Source organism: Gymnodraco acuticeps, unplaced genomic scaffold (genome assembly GCF_902827175.1).
Source record: "Gymnodraco acuticeps unplaced genomic scaffold, fGymAcu1.1, whole genome shotgun sequence".
Lineage (NCBI taxonomy): Eukaryota > Metazoa > Chordata > Actinopteri > Perciformes > Bathydraconidae > Gymnodraco > Gymnodraco acuticeps.
The window spans coordinates 1,137,743-1,162,348 of NW_022989867.1; the positions used below are offsets into that span (position 1 = coordinate 1,137,743).

Below are 24,606 nucleotides of genomic sequence, written 5' to 3' on the forward strand. Positions count from 1 at the left end.
GGATTTAAGTGAAAGAGTAAGAACTAAAATGTATAGGTGAAGAGGCACAACATATCTACTTCAATGCACTCTTATTAGATTATTTTATTTTATCACTATAAGCTTTATCAAACAGGAAGGTCTTAAGCGTACTCTTAAAAACGGATAGGCTGTCTGCCGCCCGAACACAAACTGGAAGCTGATTCCACAAATGTGGAGCTTGATAAGAAAAGGCTCTGGCTCCCATTGTACTTTTAGAGACTCTAGGAACAACCAACAACCTTGGATCTTGGAACGCAATGCCTTAGTAGGACAGTAGGGTATAATGAGTTCTTTAAGGTAAGATGGCGCCTGCCCATTAAGGGCTTTGTAGGCGAGAAGAATAATTTTTATTTATATCCTGTGTTCGTAAGGCAGCGAGAACAGGAGTAATGTGGTCCCTTTTCCTAACTCTGGTTAGTACACGAGCTGCAGCATTTTGAATCAGCTGAAGCGACTTGACTGACTTCTTGGTACACCCTGATAATAAGAAGTTACAATAATCCAGCCTTGAAGTAACAAATGCATGGACTAGTTTCTCTGCATCGTTTTGAGGCAAGATATGCCTGATTTTTGCAATGTTACATAGATGGAAGTAGGCGGTCCTTGAAATTGATTTTATGTGGGCGTTAAAGGATAAATCCTGATCAAATATAACACCAAGATTCCTTACAGTCTCACTGGAGGCCAAATTAATGCCATCCATAGTTAGTATATCTTTAGATACACAAATTCACAACACAAACCAGGGCACTTGTCCTGAAAAATCTCAAAAGGTGTCACAGACAGAACTACAGAGAGGTTTGGAGACCAAGGACAGACAGCTGGAGACGTTGTAAACAGGCATGGTGTGATGGATGGGCCTGTCAGCATAGAGGCATCTTAGGACAAAGATATGTACAGCACACACTGTTACACAAAACAAACCAGATACATCATTAAATTAAATGGTCCTGAACTAATTTGAGGAGGAATTTGAGGGAGAAAATCACTATAAAACAAAACATGAAATTACAAAATAGCTGACTTCCTGTTGGGTTTACTGTCAACTCTACGAGGCTTTTTGTCGTCTCTCCGTGCTATATTTGCCTTCCAAATTTCAAACATCTACTTGAATGTTAAAGGCGGAGGCTTTTACTTGAGTTTTTGGATATCGCGAGAATCCCAAAAATCTTGTTAAGCTAGCAGATAAAGAAATACAATAATAATTCTACCAGTTTCAACAGGTTCTCTGCTGTGTTTTTTTTAATGTAAAAGCACTTTTAGGGGTTGCTACGATCGGAAATGTCCAATATAAATGCAGTCCACTAGAAGGTGGGGTAGGTAAGTTTCAGAAACCGGCTCGAGTGCACTAAAATTTGAAAGTACACAGCCGAAAAGAATCCGCCCCTTCCTTCAGACTTCCTTACAGAGCACCTCCTCCAACACACATGAACGCGCACATGACGTCAGCAGACTGGTGAAAGTGGCCGCCTGTTGCTGGCGAGTCATTGAAGTACTGCTGCAATGCACGCCCAATGAGGGCACGCCCAATGAGGGCACGAGATACATTTGTGCATGCACGAGATGGAAGGCTGACAGACAGGGCGGCAATCCAATCCGTTTAGCCGATTGGTTGTACTTTTTACAGCACCACGGCTTCCACAGATTACATTTTTTTATGGATTTTTGGTCAAAGCACTTAAGATATTCATTGCTATCGGGATGTTAAGAGCATTCCATGGAATATAACAAAAAGTGTATCTCGAGCCGGTTTCTCAAACTTACCTACCCCACCTTTAACATTAATCATTGAAACGGGAGATCCATTTTATTTATTTATGCCAACATTTGCAACCAACCAGAGCACACTCCTTTACAGACACAGCCACTTCAATACCAAGAGTGCAGAACACAGGATGGATGTGTTGTGTGTAAAAAACACGGTTATTAGTTCCCTAAGATCTCAGATTTTCACTTCAACATCTTCCCACTCATAACCTTCCTCTCTGAGTACTTTCAAGCTTCGTAGAACGAAAGTGCACTCACACACCAGCACCAATAGTGCAGAGTGGAATACAAACAGAATTATAAATCTGACTTTTATGAGGTAAGGCAGTGGTTCTCAAACTTTTTTCAATAATGTACCCCCTTTGAAAAGAAAATTCAGCCAAGTACCCCCCGATCAGCACAAAAACAATTTGTTAAGGAAAAAATGCCTATTTAAAGAGGTACAGTACAGTGCTGCACCATCAGTGTCTGATTTATTAAAACAACAACATTGTAACTGAGAAACACTTAAATGCTACATTTCAAATGTTTACAATCCATCACTAAATTCATGGCAAACCAATTTTAACATCATGCAATAACACTATGACGACATTGAACTGATCTTTTTAATAAGTTGTACTTACAATGTAGTGAGAAACATGGGCTTGTGCTTCACTGAGGATCTTTGTCATTCTGACAGGGAGGCCACTGCAGTTATTACACTTCGTGTTTTGAAATATGTTTAACTCTGTTCATATAAAACCCACACTGCTCAAACTTCCTTACTTTTCCTAAAATTGGTATATGTATTTATTTTGGGGCGTGGGGAATGAAAAGAAAAAAAGATGAGCATTTTATGAGCATGGGATTTTGACCCCTCATATAAACATAATGCATAATGCTGCGCTATACTTTGCGGCCACACACCGTTGCCAAGCAACGCTTATTGTTTTGGTGTCCTTTGATAAGCAAGCAGTTTTATAATTAACTAGAACTAGCTAGATCTGATAGATTTGGACATAAACGGGAGTGAAGTATAACGGGACGCGAGACAGAGATCAGATCAGCTGCTGCTGACGGAGAACACGCAGCTCTGCATGATCACAGCTCGTCCGCTGTGACGGACCGTTGAGTGGAGCAAAATTAAATACACTAAGAGTTAAACCTAACACACTTAGCTTGTTTATCTACTCTGGAACTAGCTAAACTAGTTATAAATATATGTATTCTTTACTGTCGGGTCACTTATTACAGGTTCAGCGAGCTGCACGAGACTGACGGGCTGTCAGGAGAGGGAGAGGAAAAGAGAGCACCCCGTTTATTTTCCCCATTTTATTATCCAGAGTTTCTGTAAACCTTTGAATAAAGTGGTTACTATTAGTAGTTTGTTTAAATGCATTACTTATGTTTTTTTTTTCATTAACATAAAAATAAATCTCACGTACCCCCTGCAGTACTGTAACGTACCCCTAGGGGTCCGCGTACCCCCATTTGGGAACCACTGAGGTAAGGGATACACAGGGTACAGTGAGCTTTTGATAAATAAATGGTTGAATCTCTTCTGCTAAGAAAACATCCTGTCTGTCTTCTTCTGATGATTTCTCTGACGTCTATCGCTCTGTCTTTTAAAAAAATGTAAAATGCCTGCCAGTCTAAAGGCAACGTCGCAACAGTGTGTGTGTGTGTGTGTGTGTGTGTGTGTGTGTGTGTGTGTGTGTGTGTGTGTGTGTGTGTGTGTGTGTGTGTGTGTGTGTGTGTGTGTGTGTGTGTGTGTGTGTTTGAGATAGTGAGTGATGGCTTCTTGAGCTGCTCTCATTAAGTTACAATGAAAGTCATCTCTTTGGCCTTGCACTAATAGCCTGACTGTCACCATGGTCTGACACAGGTTGACTCGATGGAGGGACAAGTGAAGTGAAGCATCTATTAATACTTTGTGTGATGAGTCTCTGTTGTGCAGTCCACTAATACCACTATTACACCGTTGTTACACTAGAGAATAATACAATAAAAATAAATATAGATACTTAGCTGCAGTACAGGTTAATGACGGATACACATTTTTATTAGGCTTATTCTCTGCAATATAGGTCACATTCTGCATTAACCCTTAGATGCACGAGTGACTGGACCCTACTCTCTTCCATAAGTGGGTCAAAAAGGACCCATATTAGAATAATATGTGTTTTTATGCCATTTTTGTCATTTTGGTTAAGAACAATCACTTGTATAATATTTAGTATTATATTTTGGCCCACTTATGGAAGCTTGGGGTAGTAATACAAAAACTACAATTTCTTAAAATTTAAAATTTGAATGGCATGATATCCAAAACATGTTTTTGGAGGAATAGCTGGAATATGAAATGATAAAAAAAATGTAATTACAAAGATACTCTAAGAAAACCACCTCACCGGGTCAACAAAGACCCACTTATGCATCTAAGGGTTAAAGAGCCCTATTATGCTAATTGTCAGATGTATATCAGTATGTAGTGTCTCTCCTGGGACATGTCTCCATGCTTTAATGTTCAAAAAACTCTTTATTTTTTATCATACTGCTCTGATTGGTTAGCTGGCCGGCTCTGTTGTGATTGATCAACCGCTTAGAGATCTCCCACGTACAATGTGTTGGAGTGCTAGCCAATAGAAGTGCAGATGTTACATGGTGTTGTTACTATGTCCAGGAATTAAACAAAGGAGTCCCATGGAGGCTTTTTAAGACCATTCACAAAAACCTTTATAACACACTACATGTAGGGAAGAGCCCAAAAAGCATAATAGGGCCTCTTTAAATCTATTTCTTGTGAGGTCCAAAACTTAGCACCTCTTTGATGCAGCTCTGAAACTATCACCTTCAAAATCAAGTCCAATAAAATCGTCTCTGAATAAATCCAACCTATACGCTGCCTCATGATATTATATACACTATTATTATCATAATGTGTGTGTGTTCACTTTAACCTTCACAGGCTGTAGGATTCCAACACACACATGACATGCATACACACAACACTCACCTGTGCACACTCACACATACACCAATCTATCTTAACAAGATAAACACATACACATACACAGCCCCTGACCTTCTCATGGTCATGACTCATTTTCCTCATTGCTCATTCTAAATATGTAATAACACACACACACTTTTGTCACCCATGTGTTTGGTGTGTGTGTGTGTAGTGTTTAAATATTAGGCTGTCCTTTTGTACCTCATTGTCGTGAGGTTGACTTTTCCAAAGGACATATTAGTGTGTGTGTGTGTGTGTGTGTGTGTGTGTGTGTGTGTGTGTGTGTGTGTGTGTGTGTGTGTGTGTGTGTGTGTGTGTGTGTGTGTGTGTGTGTGTTGTTTAGTGTATAATCTATTTAAATGGTCTTCAGGACCATGACTGAGTACATGTAAAGCGGGGTGCAGAGGGGGTTACAGCATAACTTTGAGCTGCACCAGTCTCACAATGTACAGATCCTGTGTGTGTGTGTGTGTGTGTGTGTGTGTGTGTGTGTGTGTGTGTGTGTGTGTGTGTGTGTGTGTGTGTGTGTGTGTGTGTGTGTGTGTGTGTGTGTCATTTACAGTTGGCTTGATAGTTGCCATCTAGATGGCAACTGTAGATGATAATACAGTCTCCAGTTTCTCCTCACACATAGTTGATGTCGTTCACTCAATCCTTTCTCACTGTTCCATGTTGTTCCTTTAGGGACATTAAAAATGACATTTCACATCAAGCAAAATACTCAATGCAACACTGGGCTTTGATCTGAATTACACAGACCATATCAATTATATTTACATACAAACATTATGCAGGATATGTAAACCTTATTGTGATATTCTTATCACTTGCATTTATTTTCAGTCAGTTAAGTTTTTATGTGTGTGTGTGTGTGTGTGTGTTGTTCCCATGCGTGTGTGTCTTTACTAATATGCATGTAGACTTAATTTACGAGCATGAGTCCAAACCTCTGGGACTGAACAACTCCGAACACATGATTAATTCTTCACAGCTGATATCGAAACATGTTTGCTCTTAACCCTCAGGGAGTGTGTGTGTGTGTGTGTGTGTGTGTGTGTGTGTGTGTGTGTGTGTGTGTGTTTCTTTTGCTCATAACTCAGTGTTTAATCCTGTTGTGAACATGCATACTGGCACTTAACTCCACAATTGACATTTGCATGGAGATAACCCACTCTGCATGATGTGTTTCTCTGACCTGCACAATGTGCACATGTTGATCATGATCATAAATACCAAAACTGCTGTTACTGATGATACCATGGGATACTATGTTTTTATGGTCCCTGTAAGGACATTTGCTCTGGACTCATTACCATAAAAATGATACATTCTACATAGTAATGGATAATAGACACTAACATATCACCATATGGTTTACGTACATACACGGCTTGCACATACACAACAAGCGAACACACCTGCTGACAATGGCAACATGTTGCAAGACCCTTATGGCCAACATCTCCATCCATGTAGCTTCTCAACACTCACAAATAACATTACAAGTCAGTGTTGAAAGTTTATAGAGGACATATGCTCATTTTCAGGTTCATATTTGTATGTAGTGTCTCTCCTGTGACATGTCTCCATGTTTTAATGTTCAAAAAGCGCTTTATTTTTCTCATACTGCCTGTGCTGCAGCACCTCTATGGGAGAGGGAAAACCCCAACAAGTATACAAGGGCCTCTTTAATACACATATACATGAATGAGTGTTTTAGCAGTTCAGCCAGTTAGTAAGAGCTAAAACTCTGTGGGTTGGACTTGTCACAGTTGTGTGGAAACTAATCTATTTTATGGTATTGTCAATATCTGAGTTATTAGGTTAAATAATTGCTGACTAACTTCTGTAGTCAAACATTTACTTTTAGTATGTACATTCTAAGGTTTCCCAGGTGAAGCTGATTACGAGAGGGTTAGACGAGTGATCTGTGATTTACACTGTCTAGTCCATATCTTTGGATGCTCTAACACGGCATGGTAAAGTAATAGCATAAACTTCTGCACAACTCCGCAGACACTAAATCCTTGTTGAACTTTAGAGCAGAGATTTCAACATGGTGTAACATGAGTTGTGTGCGTTACAGCTGAGCTTATAGCACCAAAGAGCCCAAGGGCCCTTAGAGCCATCAAAGAGCCAGTACATCCCTGAGATGGGCCTGAGAGTCCTTGTTTCACTGATTTGAAAATACAGTCGTGTGGCAGAACATGGAGAAGACCCACTAAGTGAACAAATGGCAAAACCTCTCCTTACTCCAGATCACTGGGGGGGGGTTTCATTGCTTGCACATTGTGGCAAAAAAGCAACCTGCATGTTCCACAACAATGTACTGGACCAAGCTGCACTTTTTGGGGGTATTTTTTGTCTGTTTGTTTGCAACACTGAAGGCAGGAATGACGAAAGCAGTTTATTTGTTGCTATTTGACCTCCACTTTCTTAGACACAGGCAATGGCAATAGGCAGTCCAATTAAAAGTGGCCGCGAGGGGCTAAATAGGGGAAGATAAACACTTTGACACGCTCAAAAAATTGCTCGACAGTTTTCGTTTGACCAAAAATACTATATATCCAGGTGCCAATAACTTAAGTGTGATGACGATGCCACTGATGGTTAACCTGTTAACCCCGGGGGCGGGGGCTCCTGCAACATCTTGCAAGAAACAGCGTCCGAGGGCTTCTTAACAAACTATGAATGTGTCATACCCACTTAATGGGAAGAAACTCAGCTACCTGACGATATGAACCATTTTTACCGAAACAAAACACAAGTCTAACGCCGAGCCTCTGAATTAGCACTAAGCAAAAGAGTGCTAACGCACTTAGCACGGTAGAAATATGTGAATATGGGAAAACAAAGACAGGAAGTTCAACAAAGTGGAAACATTCTACACAAAAACCAAGATCAGGACAACACTACACATTTAAAATGTTATATATGTGAAAGAATAAGCCAAACCAAACAAGTTATTCTTCATCTCCTGCCAGGTGAGCTGCTTATTTAGCTTTAGCTCGTTAGCAACATGCAACATTAGCATTGGCTAAATTACATTACATTACATTACATTACATTACATTACATTACATTTAGCTGACGCTTTTGTCCAAAGCGACTTACAATAAGTACATTCGACCAGGAAGACACAACCTTGAAGAAAACAGAATCATATAAGTACATCAGGTTTCATAGAGCCAAACATTTCAAGTGCTACTCAACTGGCTTTAGGTAAGCCAGTCCTTTATTAGTATATAAGTGCTTCGTTAATAGTTCTAACGCTCGAAGTGGAGTCGAAAGAGATGAGTTTTCAGTCTGCGCCGGAAGGTGTGCAAGCTATCTGCCGTCCTGATGTCAATGGGGAGCTCATTCCACCATCTTGGAGCCAGGACAGCCTGAGAGAACTCTGACTCTTATCTCAAAACACTCGTAAACATGTTGTGAAGTTTGTAGAATATACTAGGACTTGACTTATTATAAAGGACAGAATTATACTGATGATAGAAATACTCAGAATGAACGTCCGATGATGATCAATCATCATGATAAATGATAAATGATTCCCCAGGACACAGAGAGATGTGTCCCTATGATGTACTTATTTTGTGAGACAATTTGGTGCACAATGGTGCGTGTGTGTGTGTGCGTGTGTGTGTGCGTGTGTGTCTGTGTGTATTAAATGGACATCTTATGAAGGTGACTGTGGAAAGAAACCTTACCTCCCTCTTGGTGTCCTCCCGTGAGTCTCTTTCTCACCATCAGTCCCACCTCCTTCCGCTAATTTTTTACTTTTTTCTATTTCTGGCCGTCCCCATCTCCCTCTGGTCCAACTCCACTGTCTGACCTCTCTCTCTCAATAACAACTTAATTGAGTGTCACCAAACAAAAGCCGGGAACATCTAGCATCTTCTCCTCTGAATCAAGCAGCAACCTCCAGGGCCGGGCAATGAAGGGCCAATAACTGCAGTTCATCTAATGGTCACTTGAGACTGGCTCCAAAGGGGAGTCAATCTCTAAAGTGCAGCGATGACATATTCTTGTAGGCTGTCCTAGGAGTCGGTTCCTCAACAAAAATGCATTGGGATTTTTGAATTGGATTTTGTAAATGGCCTTAAGTTACACATTTTTAGCAGCATTGCTACTTTTAGTGACAGGAAGATGCTTTCTTATGTTGCTAGCGTTTAGCCCAATTGCAACTAACATTTTAACATTCGCCGGAGTTTGACGGTTGCTTGAAGATGAAACATATGTGTGACGTCAAGAAGAGTTAATCTCTCTTTTACATTACATGTCACTTGTTAGACGCTTTTATCCAAAGCGACTAACATACTCAATACTGTGGGCAATCCCCACAGGAGCAATTTGGGGTGAAGTGTCTCAGGGACACAACGACATGCTGACTGCAGTGGGGTTTGAACCTGTGCCCCCCTGAGCCCAACACCAAGGCTCTATCCACTGCGCCACACGCCTCCTTATACAGTCAGTGGTGTCTGTGAGTGTGTTGCTGCTTGTTTTCATGACTATCAGATGCTGCTTAAACTTAAACGACTCTATTTGAACAACACCTGTGGAATTAGAAATTCTAATAAAAAAAATTCTAATAAAAACTAACTGACTGAAAATAAATGCAAGTGATAAGAATATCACAATAAGGTTATCGAATGAAAACGTATTACAATGTTTCCATTATGTTGATTGCATTTTGAAAGATTTACCTATCCTGCATAATGTTTGTATGTAAATATAATTGATATGGTCTGTGTAATTCAGATCAAAGCCCTGTAAACGACACACACACACACACACACACACACACACACACACACACACACACACACACACACACACACACACACACACACACACACACACACACACACACACACACACACACACACACACACACACACACACACACACACACACACAACACACACACACACACAAACACACACAGATATATTTGATTAGATAATAATGATTTGGATTCAAGTGGGTGTTTCGTCTCTCCACTCACACCACCCTCAACACCTCTTTATAGTTAGCCTTATGTTGCCATGGCGATGGACACCTGTGTCCCTGTTGTGTGTTCCTGCACGTCAGAAGAGGTGACAAGGGGTATGAGTCATAACTCGACTGTGTGAAGTTTACACGATTCTGTGTGTGCAGGCATGCGTGTGTACTGAATCATCTCGAATCGTCTCCCTAAATCCTGATGACGGTGATATGTTGGTGATGTCACTCAAAATGGAAACCCTCATGAATTCAAATGAAACTTCCCCAGAGATGTATTGACATAAGGCTGATAGTAGTGCAGTGGGTGGTCTGATACTTAAGCCCCAAGTAATCTGTGCGAATGTATGTAAAGCGCTTTAAGGGGTCATAAAGACTGGACAAGCGCTACTGTATATACATGCAGTTAATTTACCATTTATATATGAATGTAGCCCAAATGCAGCCCATTTAAGCCCAACAACATTGAGCTTTTGCAATCATTTTTGAAGTGAAGTTTCTCTCAACGTGTCTCTTTCTCATTCCCTCCCTCAGAAACCTGTCCAAGAATCCCAAGCTGACCACACTCTCCTGGCAGATCTTTGAACACCTGCAGCTCTTCGAACTGTAAGTCGACCAGTGTTCTTTACTTGCCTCACACTGTTAAATGTTGAAACAACCTAACATCAAGAGTCCGTTGTGATGTCACATCTAATCACAAGAGGTCTACTGTATATAAGGCCTATATAAGCACCTATATATATCTTTTAGGATGATAAGGTTTTCTTCAGGGCGGAATCTGAATCGTACAGCACGACCGTGTCATTGTAATATAAATGCTAGTTTCAGATGGATGCAGTTGTCATTTTCATGTCCAGATTATGGGTGTTTAACTAGCCAATATGAAGTTGGTAATGCACTGTCCACTTAATGCAATATGAATGCAAGAATCCATGCAACCTTCTAAATAGGGGCCAAAAGAGTGGACATTTTGTCATAGTAATTATCTCAGTGTTAAAATTGTCTTTTTTTTTATCACACAGATTTTTTATCCAAGATTTACTTTGGGCAAAGCTGTCTATTTTAGGATTTCTCTGACCACATTGACACCTTGCTGCTGCCAATGTAACCAACATATGTTCTTGCCATTTGTGTAGAGGGCCTTGCTCAAAGGCTCCTCAGAGATTGTTAGTTAGAAGGGGCAAGGTCTTCTCTCCACTTTACCCTCCAGATATATCCTCAGTCTGGGGAGTTCCCGTCACTACCTGGCTCTGCCCTGGTTTTACAGCAGAAATACACAAAGGAACCCAACATGCTGAGTCATCATGTCCTAAATATAATTAGACATTACATAACCGCTGTGCTCTCATGATCATGGTAACACTGCTCGTCTTCATATCAAAGAGTGAAATCTAAAAGAGGAGGGTCTTTACCTGTCTCGAGGGGCAGAGACCTCCTCAGTGAGGTTACACGCTCCACCTCATCTCCATTTCAAAGCTTTTTCCTCCTGTGATGATAATGTCCTTGTTTCAAAGTCTTTGACTCTAATGCTGCTGTTGCTGCTTGAAACTGTAGCTACAGGGAACAACACAAATACAATCTGTACTGGGAGTATAGTCACATTTAAAAGTATCACATGGCTGCTGTCCATGGAGCTGAATCCTCCATTTGTAGGGAGATCTGTCTGGACTACTGGAAATTGAAGCAACATGCTTTTTCTTTTTGAATATTATGACAGCGGCTTTATAATAAATACTTCCCCATGTTTTATTTTCTCTGCATGATTCCTGAAATGAACTGCTGCTCCTTCACACGCTCTGTGAAGAGAGCAGCAAAATGTACAAGGCTGAAATATGTTTAGAAATCAGGGACATGAAAAGCAGAGGAATGAGAGGGAGAGTGTGAAAGTCTCACCTCTAGCTGGAGGATAAAAAGATGTGCTGGATAATGGCATGACAGAAAGTCTAGGACTTTTTCAGGAGAGTATGCAGTGACTAGAATGAATTGGATCGGTAAGAGGTGATCTGAGAAAAGCTCCATTGAAGTTACTGCTTCATTATGGCTGTATGTCAGCGGCCATGTTTGTTGTGAACAAGGGAAACTGTCCTGAAAGTCAACCCTTCATTAGTCCTGTAAGATGTGATGTCACCTCACGCCCTATCTAGTCCACCCAAACAAAATGTCTACCAGTTGAATGGACAACAAGATATTTCTCCAAAAATGAAATGTGTAAGAAGGCAAAGTAACCAACAATTACTTTGTTCTGTAGAAATGGTTGATGATTTGATGACTTTATCAAATATTTCCTAAATAGTCTTCAAGTATGCAATCTATGGGAACACACAGTATATTTGCCGATCAGGCTTATAATTCACTTATACACAGAGTTACTCAGGAACTTTTTATACTGTAATACACTGACTTCCATTCAGCCACTTTCTCCCATATGGCATTTTCTTGTTATAACAACATACAGGCACAAGCAAGTCCTGTGAGACAACAATATACTAATACAAATAATAATACATTTCAGTTACATAGGGATTCTCTAAATACTCAACCTAATTTTGCTAAAACATTTCATACAGCAAAAAGATGCAGTATGACAAACTACAATATAAAGGATTATGGACTGGTTTTAGCAGTAAAAGCTAGTTTGTAAGGGTTGTTTTTTAGGGCCTGTATGAAGGATGGTAGGGTGGCTGACTGTCTGATGTGGTTGGGAAGAGGAGGGTGCAGCAACAGAGAAGGTCTTCGCATGTTCGAGGCAGCGGGTGTTACAGGGGAAGGGGGTCCTTTCTTTAGGGCTTTGTAGGTGGTGCAGTATGTTGAAGTCTATCCTCTATTTACTGGGAGGAAGTCGAGGTTGTGATGGACCAGAATGATGGGGTCTCGGTGTCGGGTGGAGGTGAGTTGGCGGGTGGCAGAATTCTGTTTATTGGTGATTTTGTGTTTTGGGCAGCTGGAAAGTAGAGGGCCGTTTGGAGTCGGGCAGTGTTCTTGAGGTGGAAAACAGCAGTTAGGTGATGTGGATGGAATGCGGTAGAGGAGAGGGTGAGGTCAAGGAACATTGTTGCAGGGCTGGATGTGGGGGGTGACGTTTGAGCTGTCAATATTTAGTGAGAATTACTTGGCAGAGCAGGTGAGGACGTTTGGGAGGGATATTTTAGTATTTATGATTTTTTGCAGTTGAGTTGTAAGAACCCTGTTGCATTCATCTACGACAGGTTTGAGTGGGTGGGATAGAGTTATTTGCTGTTGTAATAAAAAAGTTAATGAGGAATAATTTGGTAAGATGTGTGAAAAAGCTGAGATTAGCTGAGGTAATATAGGCCTCTTAGGCCTGTCATGATCGGTACTTAATTATCTGTCTATATTTACTGGTTCCCATTCCACTGATTTAAACAGTGATATTTCAGGAATTAAAGTTTATGTTGCAACTCCAACTGTGGATACTGTGAAAGAACGCACTGTATATATATCTTTATATATAAAGATATGTGTGTGTTACAACATGTTCTGCCAACTTGAGCCTGTGAACAAGCCTCCAGCGATGCTCTCTGGGATATTTAAAGCAGCGCTGCTTGGATGCTAATAGTGTGATATTTCAAGCTAAGAGCTGGTGCAGGCTGCTGGGGCTATTTGCAGCGCTGAGTGTGGGAGACTCACTCACACACACACGCACACACACACACACACACACACACACACTTAAACACACAGGTCAACACTTGCTTACTTGCACTTGTGATTGTGGTTCTGGATGTGTGTAAGCCTGTATGATTCATGTTTTGTGAATAACAGTTATTAGAGGCATTAAGGCATGTGGAACTGCTCTTCAAATCTACAGTAGATATAAATTAAATAATTGTTTTTGTTGCAATCACATATTTTCAAACCCTTCTCCCCCGCTTTAATCCAACTGCCAAACTCAATTTAGTCAAACCTTTTTAAATGTCATACAAAACAACTTTCCATCAGAAAGGAAATAAATGAAGCAAAGAGAGCATCCTTTAGTAAGTACAGATAAGCCACTTTCTTCAGACTTGTAGACGTACAGTGTGAGGAGCGCAGTGTTAATCTGCAGGAGCAGCTGGATCAGTACTTATTTAAAACACACACACACATACACACATATACACACACACACTTTAAGGTTAGTTTTCACGTTACAATGAAGTTCTGTTTAGAGCAAGGGTTAAGATTAGGCACTTAGTTTTGTTGGATAAGTTTAGTGGAGCGTGAAGCAACAGAATGACTTGAAAATTAATGAAATTCAAAATAAAAAAATCCATTATTTACAGCAAAAATGTCAGTCCAGATGAATGGTGAACACTATAAAAAAGAGAGAACTAACATATTGAATATAGACACAAGCACACGTCAGTAAAAAAACAACAAATAAAACTATGTAAACATCCATGCTAAAGTGTCTCTTTTTCAAGGGAGACCTGCAGCAAGTAGGTTACACATGAAACATAAAACAACATAAAACAATTAAGGACATCACACATCATATTTACAGGGCTACATTGACATACCTATCAACATTTAGAGGTACCAACAGTATCAAAGAGCATTGCACTTATCCGAGCTTTCAAAACATGCAGTGTAACCAAATTGCTCAGTTTAAATTCTTTTTGCAGACTTATCCAAGCAAGAGGAGCTATATCGTACAAGCTTTCGTCCCTAAGTCAGTCCTTGCACTTGGCACATGTAACAAGACCACATCATGTGATCTCAGGCAATAGATACTTGCAACTCTCTGTGATATTAGGGAGATGTAAGGTGGTAGTTTACTCAACATGGCTTTATATATGAAAATGTACCAATGACTGAGCCTCCGTACAGTAAGTGAAGGCAAACCTGCCTTGGCATACAGGGTACAGTGATGAGTAAGTGCTTTACAATTAGTAACAAATCTCAGTGCGCTGTGATAGGCGGCATCTAACTTGTTCAGGCAATGGGCAGGTGCATTCATATAGATCAGATCACCATAGTCCAGCACAGGTCAAAAGGTCACAGAGACTAGCCTTTTCCTGGCTTCAAAAGAGAAACAGGACTTGTTTCTGAAAAAGAAACCTAGTCTAACCCTCAGCTTTTTAAGAAGGTTATTGACATGAAGTTTAAAAGAGAGACAATCATCAAGCCAGATACCTAGGTATTTATAACTGGTAACCACTTCAAGTACTTGTCCTTGCATAGTAACAATATCCAAAGCAGTGTCTGTAGTCTTTTTAGCTTTAGAAAAGAGCATTACCTTGGTTTTTATCAACATTTAAAATAAGCTTAAGTTCAGCGAGCTGAGTCTGAATAATGTTAAAAACAGTCTGTAATTTAACACCAGCCTCCTTAATGGAGGGACCTGCACAGTACATCACGGTATCATCAGCATAAAAATGTAAAGTTGCTCCATCCACATTTTCACCTAAACTGTTGATATATATGGAGAATAAAAGTGGACCTAAAACAGAACCTTGTGGAACACCATTAGTGATGTTTAACCACTCAGAAGACAGCCCATCAAAGTGAACACATTGGGACCTTTCAGAGAGGTAGTTCACAAACCACCCTACTGCATGGCTGGACATGCCAATACTGAGTAGCCTCTGCTTCAGGATTTGATGATCGACGGTATCAAACGCTTTGGAATGATCAATAAACAGAGCTGCACAACTCTGCTTATTATCTAAAATACTCGCCACATCATTCACCACTTTCATTGTGGCAGTGAAGGTGCTATGTTGTTTTCTGAAGCCTGACTGATGTTTACATAGGATGTCATTTATACATAAAAACACCTTTACCTGTTCACTCACTAAGCGTTCAGGAACCTTAGCCAGAACTGACAATTTAGAGATGGGCCTATAATTATTTAATAAAGTGGCCTCCCCTCCTTTTAGCAAAGGCAGGACATACGCTGACTTCCATATTTTTGGAATTGTGTTGAGGGAGAGGTTAAAAAGAGTAGTGAGAGGTGGAGCAATACAATCTGCAGCTATCTTTAAGAAAAAAGGTTCTACATTGTCCGGGCCAGCCAGTTTCTTAGGATCTAACTTAGATAAGGCTTCATGAACAACATCAACAGTAAAAGGAGAAAAACTAAAAGGGTTTTCCAGACCACATTGTTCAGAGTCACATACTGTAGTGTTCACAGAAGCAGAGTTAGTGACAGAATCAAAAAGAGAACCACAGGACACAAAATGCTCATTAAAACAATTTAACATAGTAGCCCTGTCCGATATAGTGCCAGATGCTGTGGTAATGCACGGAGGTAGCTCATTACGGATCTCACCGGTGGATAACGATTTAATGGTTTTCCAAAATTGTCTAGGATTATTTAGGTTTTTTAACTGACAAATAGTACTTAGACTTAGCACTTTTTATTTGCGATGTGAAGCTATTCCTTAGCTGCCTAAAACTAAGCCATTCTACCTCTGAGCCTGATTTCCTAGCCTTTGCCCAGGCCTTGTTTCTCTCATGTAGGAGACTAGATAATTCAGCAGAAAACCAAGGATTGTCTCGTCCCTTCACTCTAAATGTACGCAGGGGTGCATGTCTATCAATAATTTCCATAAAACCAAGATAAAAATAAGACCGTGCAGTTTCATCACACAGATCGATATTTCCCCAATCAAACCCAAATAGATCATGTACAAAACCCTGCTCCGCAAAATGTTTAGTGTCTCTCTTTATGATAATGCGAGGTTTACCCTTTTGGACCTTAGTGTCCCTAATTGTGGCTACAACACAGTGGTCACTCAGATCGTTTGCAAATACTCCTACAGATGAGTATTTATGGGGAACATTAGTTAGAATGAGATCAAGAAAGGAGGATTTACTAGGGGACTTAATATTAGTCCAAACATCCATGCTAAAAACTATATGTAGCAGCATTTTCAAAGCTCAGTGAACATATATACCTATATATTTAATGTTGTTATTGCAGTGATTATTGGGCCATGCTGAGGGAACAAGCAGCCAGTGTAATGCAACATTAAACAGAGTGTTTAGTGATCATAGCAGGGTTAAAGGATTGTTATAGTCTGTATTGTGTGGTGGTCTACCAGGTGGATCAAAGTTTGAAAGGGAGCACCTTCCTGTAATACCCAATTGTATTATTAGAGATCCTGAAACTAGATGTACAATTATATGTGTTTGTTTGAAAACCTAGTAGAAATAAGGAGAGGTTGAAACTCTCAGAGATGGATGTTCATGCTGAATGTCCATATGTGCCTCCATATAAGGGATGTAGAATGAGCCTCTGACAGAAATGGCCAAAGTTTCTGGGGTTCCGGTAGAGCCAGCTGATAACAAGAACAAGACTTCTTTTACATGTTCTGCTAACAGTGAACAGTATGATTAGCATATTGAGCCACGAGAATGGAGTTGAGAGACGATGACCACGACCGGATTGTTTAATAAGTAGCTAGTTTACAAGCTCTTACAAAGCTTAATCATCATCATACGATCGCCTCAAAGATTTCGGCAAATATGGTTTAAAAAACTCCCACTTCTGGTTGGGTTCCACTTGTAAAAGAGGTTTCTGGATGTGACTTAAGTTATTAGTTAAATAAGGGTCACTTATTTATTTGCATGACATTCAAGCTTTTTCAAGCGTGCTCGAACGTGATTGTAATACATGAAAACTACAAACATAAACTATTTGTATATATCTTTATTGAACAAGGACCATGCAATAAAATACATCAATCTCAAAAAGACAAGAGATGCTTTGTGCCAGATTATAGCTGAAAGCTAATTTCCATCTGCAGGCCCTGGGCAGGTACACACATAATAATCAACAAACGTTCAAACATTTCCTAGTGCCTATCACACTAACAATTAAAACATAACATACATATGTATACAATAAATACTAGTACATTGGTCAAAACATCATTTTACAATTTAAAAACCAAACGCTTCAACAATCTGGCTGTGACGGTTCAATTATTTGTGCCAATGTCCAGAGACAAATTACTCAAAATGACCCCATTTTCACATCGGAAGAGCAGACTCAGCTTCTTCTTTCATGTGCACATTCCTTCCACACCGGTGCATGCTATCGTATCCAAATCATGAAATGTCAAAATATTTTGCCGGGCACATCCAACCTTACGGTCAAGCTGAGCTCGTTGCATGTTGTGTATCATCTCCTGCTGCTGAGTGCGTGTACACACACACACACACACACACACACACACACACACACACACACACACACACACACACACACACACACACACACACACACACACACACACACACACACACACACACACACACACACACACACACACACACACACACACACACACACACACACACACACACACACACCTTGTGAGGATTTGTCAGGATGAAGCCTCCTGACAAATCCTCACAAAAAAAGTCAGGTAGTGATACTTTGCTGCACACACCACAGGCTCTCTGTGAGCGACCTCAGAATAGGTCTGTACTCCAGCATGTGACTGCAGGGGGAGCATGTTCGGCTGTGTCTTCTTCAATTGGATCACATTGTTTTTTTCGCTCCATAGATTTCTTTGAGATTAAACATAGCTCTGTGAGTCAGCTGCTCCCTTTCAGATTCAACCTCACAGTGATTGTCATTACGATAATAACATGCTAACAAGGGTTTTGTTTTAGGAGAGATGAGAATGTCTGACATCTGTCAAACTTAATGTATGTGCAGCCTATGGTGGATTATATTTGGTATTTATTAGAAATCTGTTGTCTTAACCAAACTACTGCCAATGTGCAAAATATGTGCTCATTACCCCACTTTAATATAATACAAGATTGCCTTTGAACTACAAATAGGTTTATGTTAGAGGTTTATAAGATAAGATAAGATGTACTTTATTGATCCCAATTTGGGAAATGTGTGCATTGCAGCAGTGTAAAAGACAAGGCATTGCACATGAGATAAATTAAAAGAGTAAAAATAAGCCATTCTAAAATGTAAACATCTCATAATAGAGATAAAACAGGATTCAAAAAGTAAAATATATACATGTTGAAATGCCAATTTACAGTAAACAAAATATAAAGCAGCATATTATATGCAAATGTGTTATTGTAATTAATTACAAGTATTTTGTTTTCAATAATTGAGTGTTAATCAAAGGCCATTTAAAAATGCTTACATTTCTTTCTTTTACACAAAAAAAAATATTTCTAGCAATTTTCACCCTGAAATATTTGCCAAAGAAATGTTAAATATATGTTAACAGTTGACCAGGCTCCTGTGTCATGGCACTAATGAGAGACAACGTTTTACATTTTGAATAACAATTTATTTATTTATAAAAATGTAATGAATAAACAGCAGAACGGAACATGAACAAATCACAAGTGTGTGTCAGTGGAACCAGCAGGGTGTGTGCAGGACCCACAGGAAACAGGAAATGCTAGAGGAGAGCAGCAGGGCCCTTTCACATACCTCCAAATGAACTTAACCTGCTAATGTTGAGGCACATTTCACATTGGTGCTACAGCAGCCAGAGGATAACCTTTGATTGGCAAAGATAGCCAGTGGAACCTTTTTAATCACACATTATTTTATTTATTTTTGCCTTATTGTTACTGAGGATGTACCAGTAACTTACGTTTTTGTAATGCCAGGGTTGCTCATGACATTGTCTGTATGTAGGGTCAACATTAATCCATTTGAATGTTGTTAATAGCGGTAATTATTTCAGAATTGAATATGAGAACATGTTGGAAAATTGACTTCAGTCTTTGAATTTGTCCCCCAATGGCCCATTTGCAGGGCCTAGGAGTATACTCATACTTGGTCCATGTGGGTATTTAAACTAGTGACCTGCCACTCCCAAGCCAAGACCATGTGGTCAAATCAAATAGGTTCTGTTTACTTGTAAATCCAAGCAAATTATACTATCTAATATAACTTGCATGGCGTATTCTTAGGCAAAGCTTAACAGCGAGCCTACTTTCAAAAGTCCTCCAATAAACACACAAGGCTTGACTTTTCTTGTATTTACTGAAGCTTCTTTTGATTTCTCTTGTTTTATAAAACTGTGACAACACAGAATCAGTTTACGGATATGATTACACATTTATATACAGCAGTCAAACACATATAAATGAGGAATTCCTATTTAAACAATTAAACAGCACTGCACTTTATAAAAAAAGAAACACAGCTGTACTAAATGACATTTCATGAACGGAGCTAGCTGTATTAGCAGCTGAATGTACAACTCTCTTAGCAACATATTTAGCATCAGGACCTTTTTCTATGTCTCTCTCTGCTTCACTCTCTTCACCCTCATCTTGCCTATCTTCCCCACACTTTAATGAAAGTGAGAGGTTATCTGTGCTATATGAATGAGAGTGAGGTTATCTCCCTTACAAAGTACTACAACTCATTTACATCCCTCCCCCCTGGCCAGGTAAATGAGGGAGTTAATTAAGTTGCTGTCAGGGGAGCAAAGATTGCATTTGCTGCACAGCAACAGATAAACTGGGATCTACCTGGGGGGACAACATGATTTTAAGGCCTAAAGAATGAACTAATGAAAGAAGTTTAATTAAGTCGTGCTCACAGAGAGCCACGTGAAGAAAAGTGTCCTGTTGGATGATTCACAGAGCAACACATTGTATTAATATGTTGCTGGGGATGTGAATAGTCATGTTTAATTACCCAGCCGATGTTCTCCGCCTCCATACCATCAATCATTTTCCACATCATTAGTAATCACTCAATTACACTGTGCTAGTTTACATGAAAAATTAAAAACAAAGAATTTATTATTTTGTTCCCCTCATTGCGTTACGATCATTACCTATTGATTGGGTGTCACATGTTTGCCAAGATATACAAATACTTTTATTTGTTTGCTGATTGTGGATTTGGCTATCCTACGTTCAACATTTCGACATGTTATATCATTTTAATTTCTCCCAAAAAAGGATAATAGATGCAAACAAAGAAACTGTAGATACAAAATGGTTGCCTTGACATAGTAATGCATCCACACTCAAAAGGCATGCAAGCAAGCAATTGTAAGAACCAGCCTGTCCTCCTACAAAAAACGACCATATAGGCCGATTGTTCATGCCCTTATTACGACCCAGAGACACGTTTTAAAGTGTATGTTGTTTCTTACACGACCACTAGAGGTGCTCTGGAGGGACGTTTATTCACAAATAACCCTCTCTGGAAAATCCTAAATTGTGGAATAGTTTGGCCATTAAAATGCTTTTTGATTCGATTTCTGGCGAGAAGTGTATATTGTACAGTGTTTCCGCTATATACAAATGGTGAAATATGCGCGCCGCTGCTAGGGGGCACCAGCCAGGTAATTATTTTTTTACTTTTAATTTTTGTATTAAAATAATAATAAGTGGCGACCCTTTTTCATGTTTTATTGTTTGTTATGTGGATTTGTAGTATTTGTGTTACTGTATGTTCAATAAAGGTGTATTTTTTCTAAATCTTGAGACATTGCCACTGGCAGGGCCGATTTCTGGCATAGGCGACACAGGCGGTCACCTCGGGCGCCAGATCTGGGAGGCGCTGCTCTGGTAGCTCTGGGAGGGAAAAAACATTTTTGACCGTTGGTGCTCATCCTAATTTTCGGCCTTGATGTAACAATATTCATAATTAAGTAAATGTAACACCCTTTTCACCCCGGTTACACTTTTCATTTGCCCTGTACGATGGGCGCTGTAAGTGATGAAAGTGGGGGATGTTGGCTTATCAGGCGCCCGCAGCTCACAGCCAAAGTGCGAGCATGGGAGCGAGCGAGCGAGAGAGAAAGAAAGAGAGAGGGCGTTCCGGTACCGGCGCTGTTGTTATTAGAATCTGGTGCTATCTGCGCTAACGGATATAAGAAGTAGATGTTTCTACAACCAGGGTGGAGGGAGAGCTCTCTCCTGTCAGACTGAGAGGCTCAGAGAGGTAAAGGACTCTCTGAGTGTTTAGATAGTTCACTTTAGTCTCAGTTATCTCAGTGGGTCTCAAACGTTTTGACCACAAATTATGTAAACACATATTTCCAAGGCACTCCTTTATAATTATTAGGATAAATAAAAACAGTTTTGAAATCATTCCAATGTATACTATAAGACAGTAAACCAAAAATATCGTTGGAGAGATACAAAAATATGCATAAATAAATGTTAACTAGGTAAAATAAGAATGAACAACAAAAATAAAATAAGTTACATTTATTTGTTATTGGCTATGGTATAGGTTATTGGTTATGTTCATAGACTTATTTGATTATTAAAATGTAAACCGATCTTTTTCATATGAGTGTTTTAGAGTTGTACCCCCTAGATCAGGTCTCTAGTAATTGTGTGCTCAAAGTGCACCAGATTGAAGCATTTTACTTTAAAATGTTCAAAAAAATCTTTGCACTTTGCACGCACACACACTAAAAACTTCCACGCGCTCACATTATGCTGGGCCCACGTGCCTTAGCACCACTGCTATGACTCCATCCTAGGGGAAACACTGTTGTACTCTTAGAATCCACGTCCAGTCGATGTGTAGGATCTATAGTTTAATAGATATTACGAAGATGATTTGAGGTCTCGCCAGGATAACGTGTATGCAGCTTCCATGTAAAGTTAGCGTGGGTGAAAACTGTTTTTCCGGTCTCAAAGTTTTCCTAATAAAACCGGATATATTCCCCTCACTGTCAAATGATTACACAGTGATATCTGCATTACTCATCCACTAAAAAACATCAGTTTATCATTGTTAATTATACAATATTGATTGGTTTAAATTGTGTACAATGCTTTTGTGTTTTTAACCTTCGATTCAGAGAAACAAATAGTTTTTTCGGAGTTTAGACACTACAGTTTCCGAAGACACTACCCAGAATCCCCAGCTATCGTTTGGGACTACAACATCCGCCTTGCTTTTCAAACCCTGTGATTAGTCATCAAGCCCTGTGATTGGATGTTGGAGTGGCAGTGCGACAAGGTTACGCTGAGCGTCCAACAGCTCTATGAAATGGAATGGAACCACGGCAGACTTTCCAAAACTGGAATTGGACGGGCCCCCCCCCCCCCCCAGAACTACACATGCTGGCTATTGTGTGTTCTATGGCACGTCTCTTTATAAGACGTTTTCGTATTTCCCACAATTAGAAGTTGCCAGTATTAAACTGTGTACACCCTGGAGGTTTAGGGGATACGAAACACAGTGGTGTTATCAAATTTAAAACATATAATTAATAAATGGGTGAATTAATTACATTACATTACATTGCATTTAGCTGACGCTTTTATCCAAAGCGACTTACAATAAGTGCGTTCGACCAACAAAATACAAACTTGAAGAAAACAGAATCATATAAGTACATCAGGTTTCATAGAGCAAAAACATTTCAAGTGCTACTCAACTGGCTTTAGGTAAGCCAGTCCTTTATTAGTATATAAGTGCTTTGTTAATAGGTCTATTGCTCGAAGTGGAGTCGAAAGAGATGAGTTTTCAGTCTGCGCCGGAAGGTGTGTAAGCTTTCTGCTGTCCTGATGTCAATGGGGAGCTCATTCCACCATTTTGGAGCCAGGATAGCAAACCCACGTGTTTTTGCTGATGGGAACTTGGGTCCCCTTCGCAGCGAGGGTGCAGCGAGCCGTTTGGTTGATGCAGAGCAGAGTGCACGTGCTGGGGTGTACGGTTTAACCATGTCCTGAATGTAGGAAGGGCCAGATCCATTCGCAGCATGGTACGCAAGTACCATTGTCTTGAAGTGGATTCTAGCAGTTACCGGAAGCCAGTGGAGGGAGCGGAGGAGCGGCGTGGTATGGGAGAATTTAGGAAGGTTGAAGACCAGACGAGCCGCTGCATTCTGGATGAGCTGCAGAGGTCGGATGGCACATGCAGGTAGACCAGCCAGGAGGGAGTTGCAGTAGTCTAGGCGTGAGATGACGAGAGCCTGGACCAGAACCTGCGTCGCTTTCTGGGTCAGCTGGGGACGTATCTTCCTGATGTTGTAAAGCGTGTATCTGCAGCAGCGGGTTGTAGCAGCTATGTTTGCAGTGAAGGACAGGTTGTTATCTAGGATCACACCCAGATTCCTTGCAGTCTGAGTCGGGGAAACAACAGAGGTGCCGATGTTGATTGTTAGGTCAAGAGTGGGACAATCTTTTCCCAGAAGGAAAAGCAGTTCAGTCTTGTCAAGGTTGAGCTTGAGGTGATGAGCAGACATCCACTGAGAGATGTCAGCTAGACAAGCAGAGATGCGTGCGACGACCTGGGTCTCTGAGCGGGGAAAGGACAGAATTAATTGGATGTCGTCAGCATAGCAGTGGTATGAAAAACCATGCGGGCTAATGACATCCGAGCGAGTTTGTGTACAAGGAGAAGAGGAGGGGACCAAGAACAGAGCCCTGAGGGACCCCCGTAGTTAATTGACAAGGGTCGGACTCCGACCCTCTCCAAGTAACCCTGTAGGTGCGGTCTTTGAGGTATGAGGTGATGAGGGAAAGTGCAGAGCCTGAAACTCCAAGTTCTTGGAGAGTGCGCAGGAGGATCTGATGATTCACTGTGTCGAATGCAGCAGACAGGTCCAATAGGATGATGACAGAGGAGAGGGAGGCTGCTTTAGCAGTGTGCAGTTCCTCAGTGACAGCAAGGAGGGCAGTTTCTGTGGAATGACCTGCCTTGAAACCAGACTGGTGCGGATCCAGAAGGTTGTTCTGATGGAGATAACAGGAGAGTTGTTTAAAGACAGCGCGTTCAAGTGTTTTAGACAGGAACGGGAGGAGAGAGACAGGCCTGTAGTTTATAACATCGGACGGGTTGAGAGTGGGTTTCTTTAGGAGAGGGTTTACTCTTGCTTCCTTGAGACTAT

General features: G+C 40.4%; 1 protein-coding gene across 4 annotated transcripts in view; it reads left to right on the forward strand.

The window, feature by feature from the left end:
• ntrk3a (neurotrophic tyrosine kinase, receptor, type 3a) overlaps positions 1-24,606 on the forward strand; it is a 232,987-nt gene that overhangs the window by 61,111 nt on the left and 147,270 nt on the right. For all 4 annotated transcript variants that reach the window (XM_034196308.1, XM_034196317.1, XM_034196326.1 and 1 more), the window contains exon 4: positions 10,322-10,393. In XM_034196308.1, the coding sequence (XP_034052199.1) occupies positions 10,322-10,393 (72 nt within the window). The remainder of the gene's footprint in view (positions 1-10,321; positions 10,394-24,606) is intronic.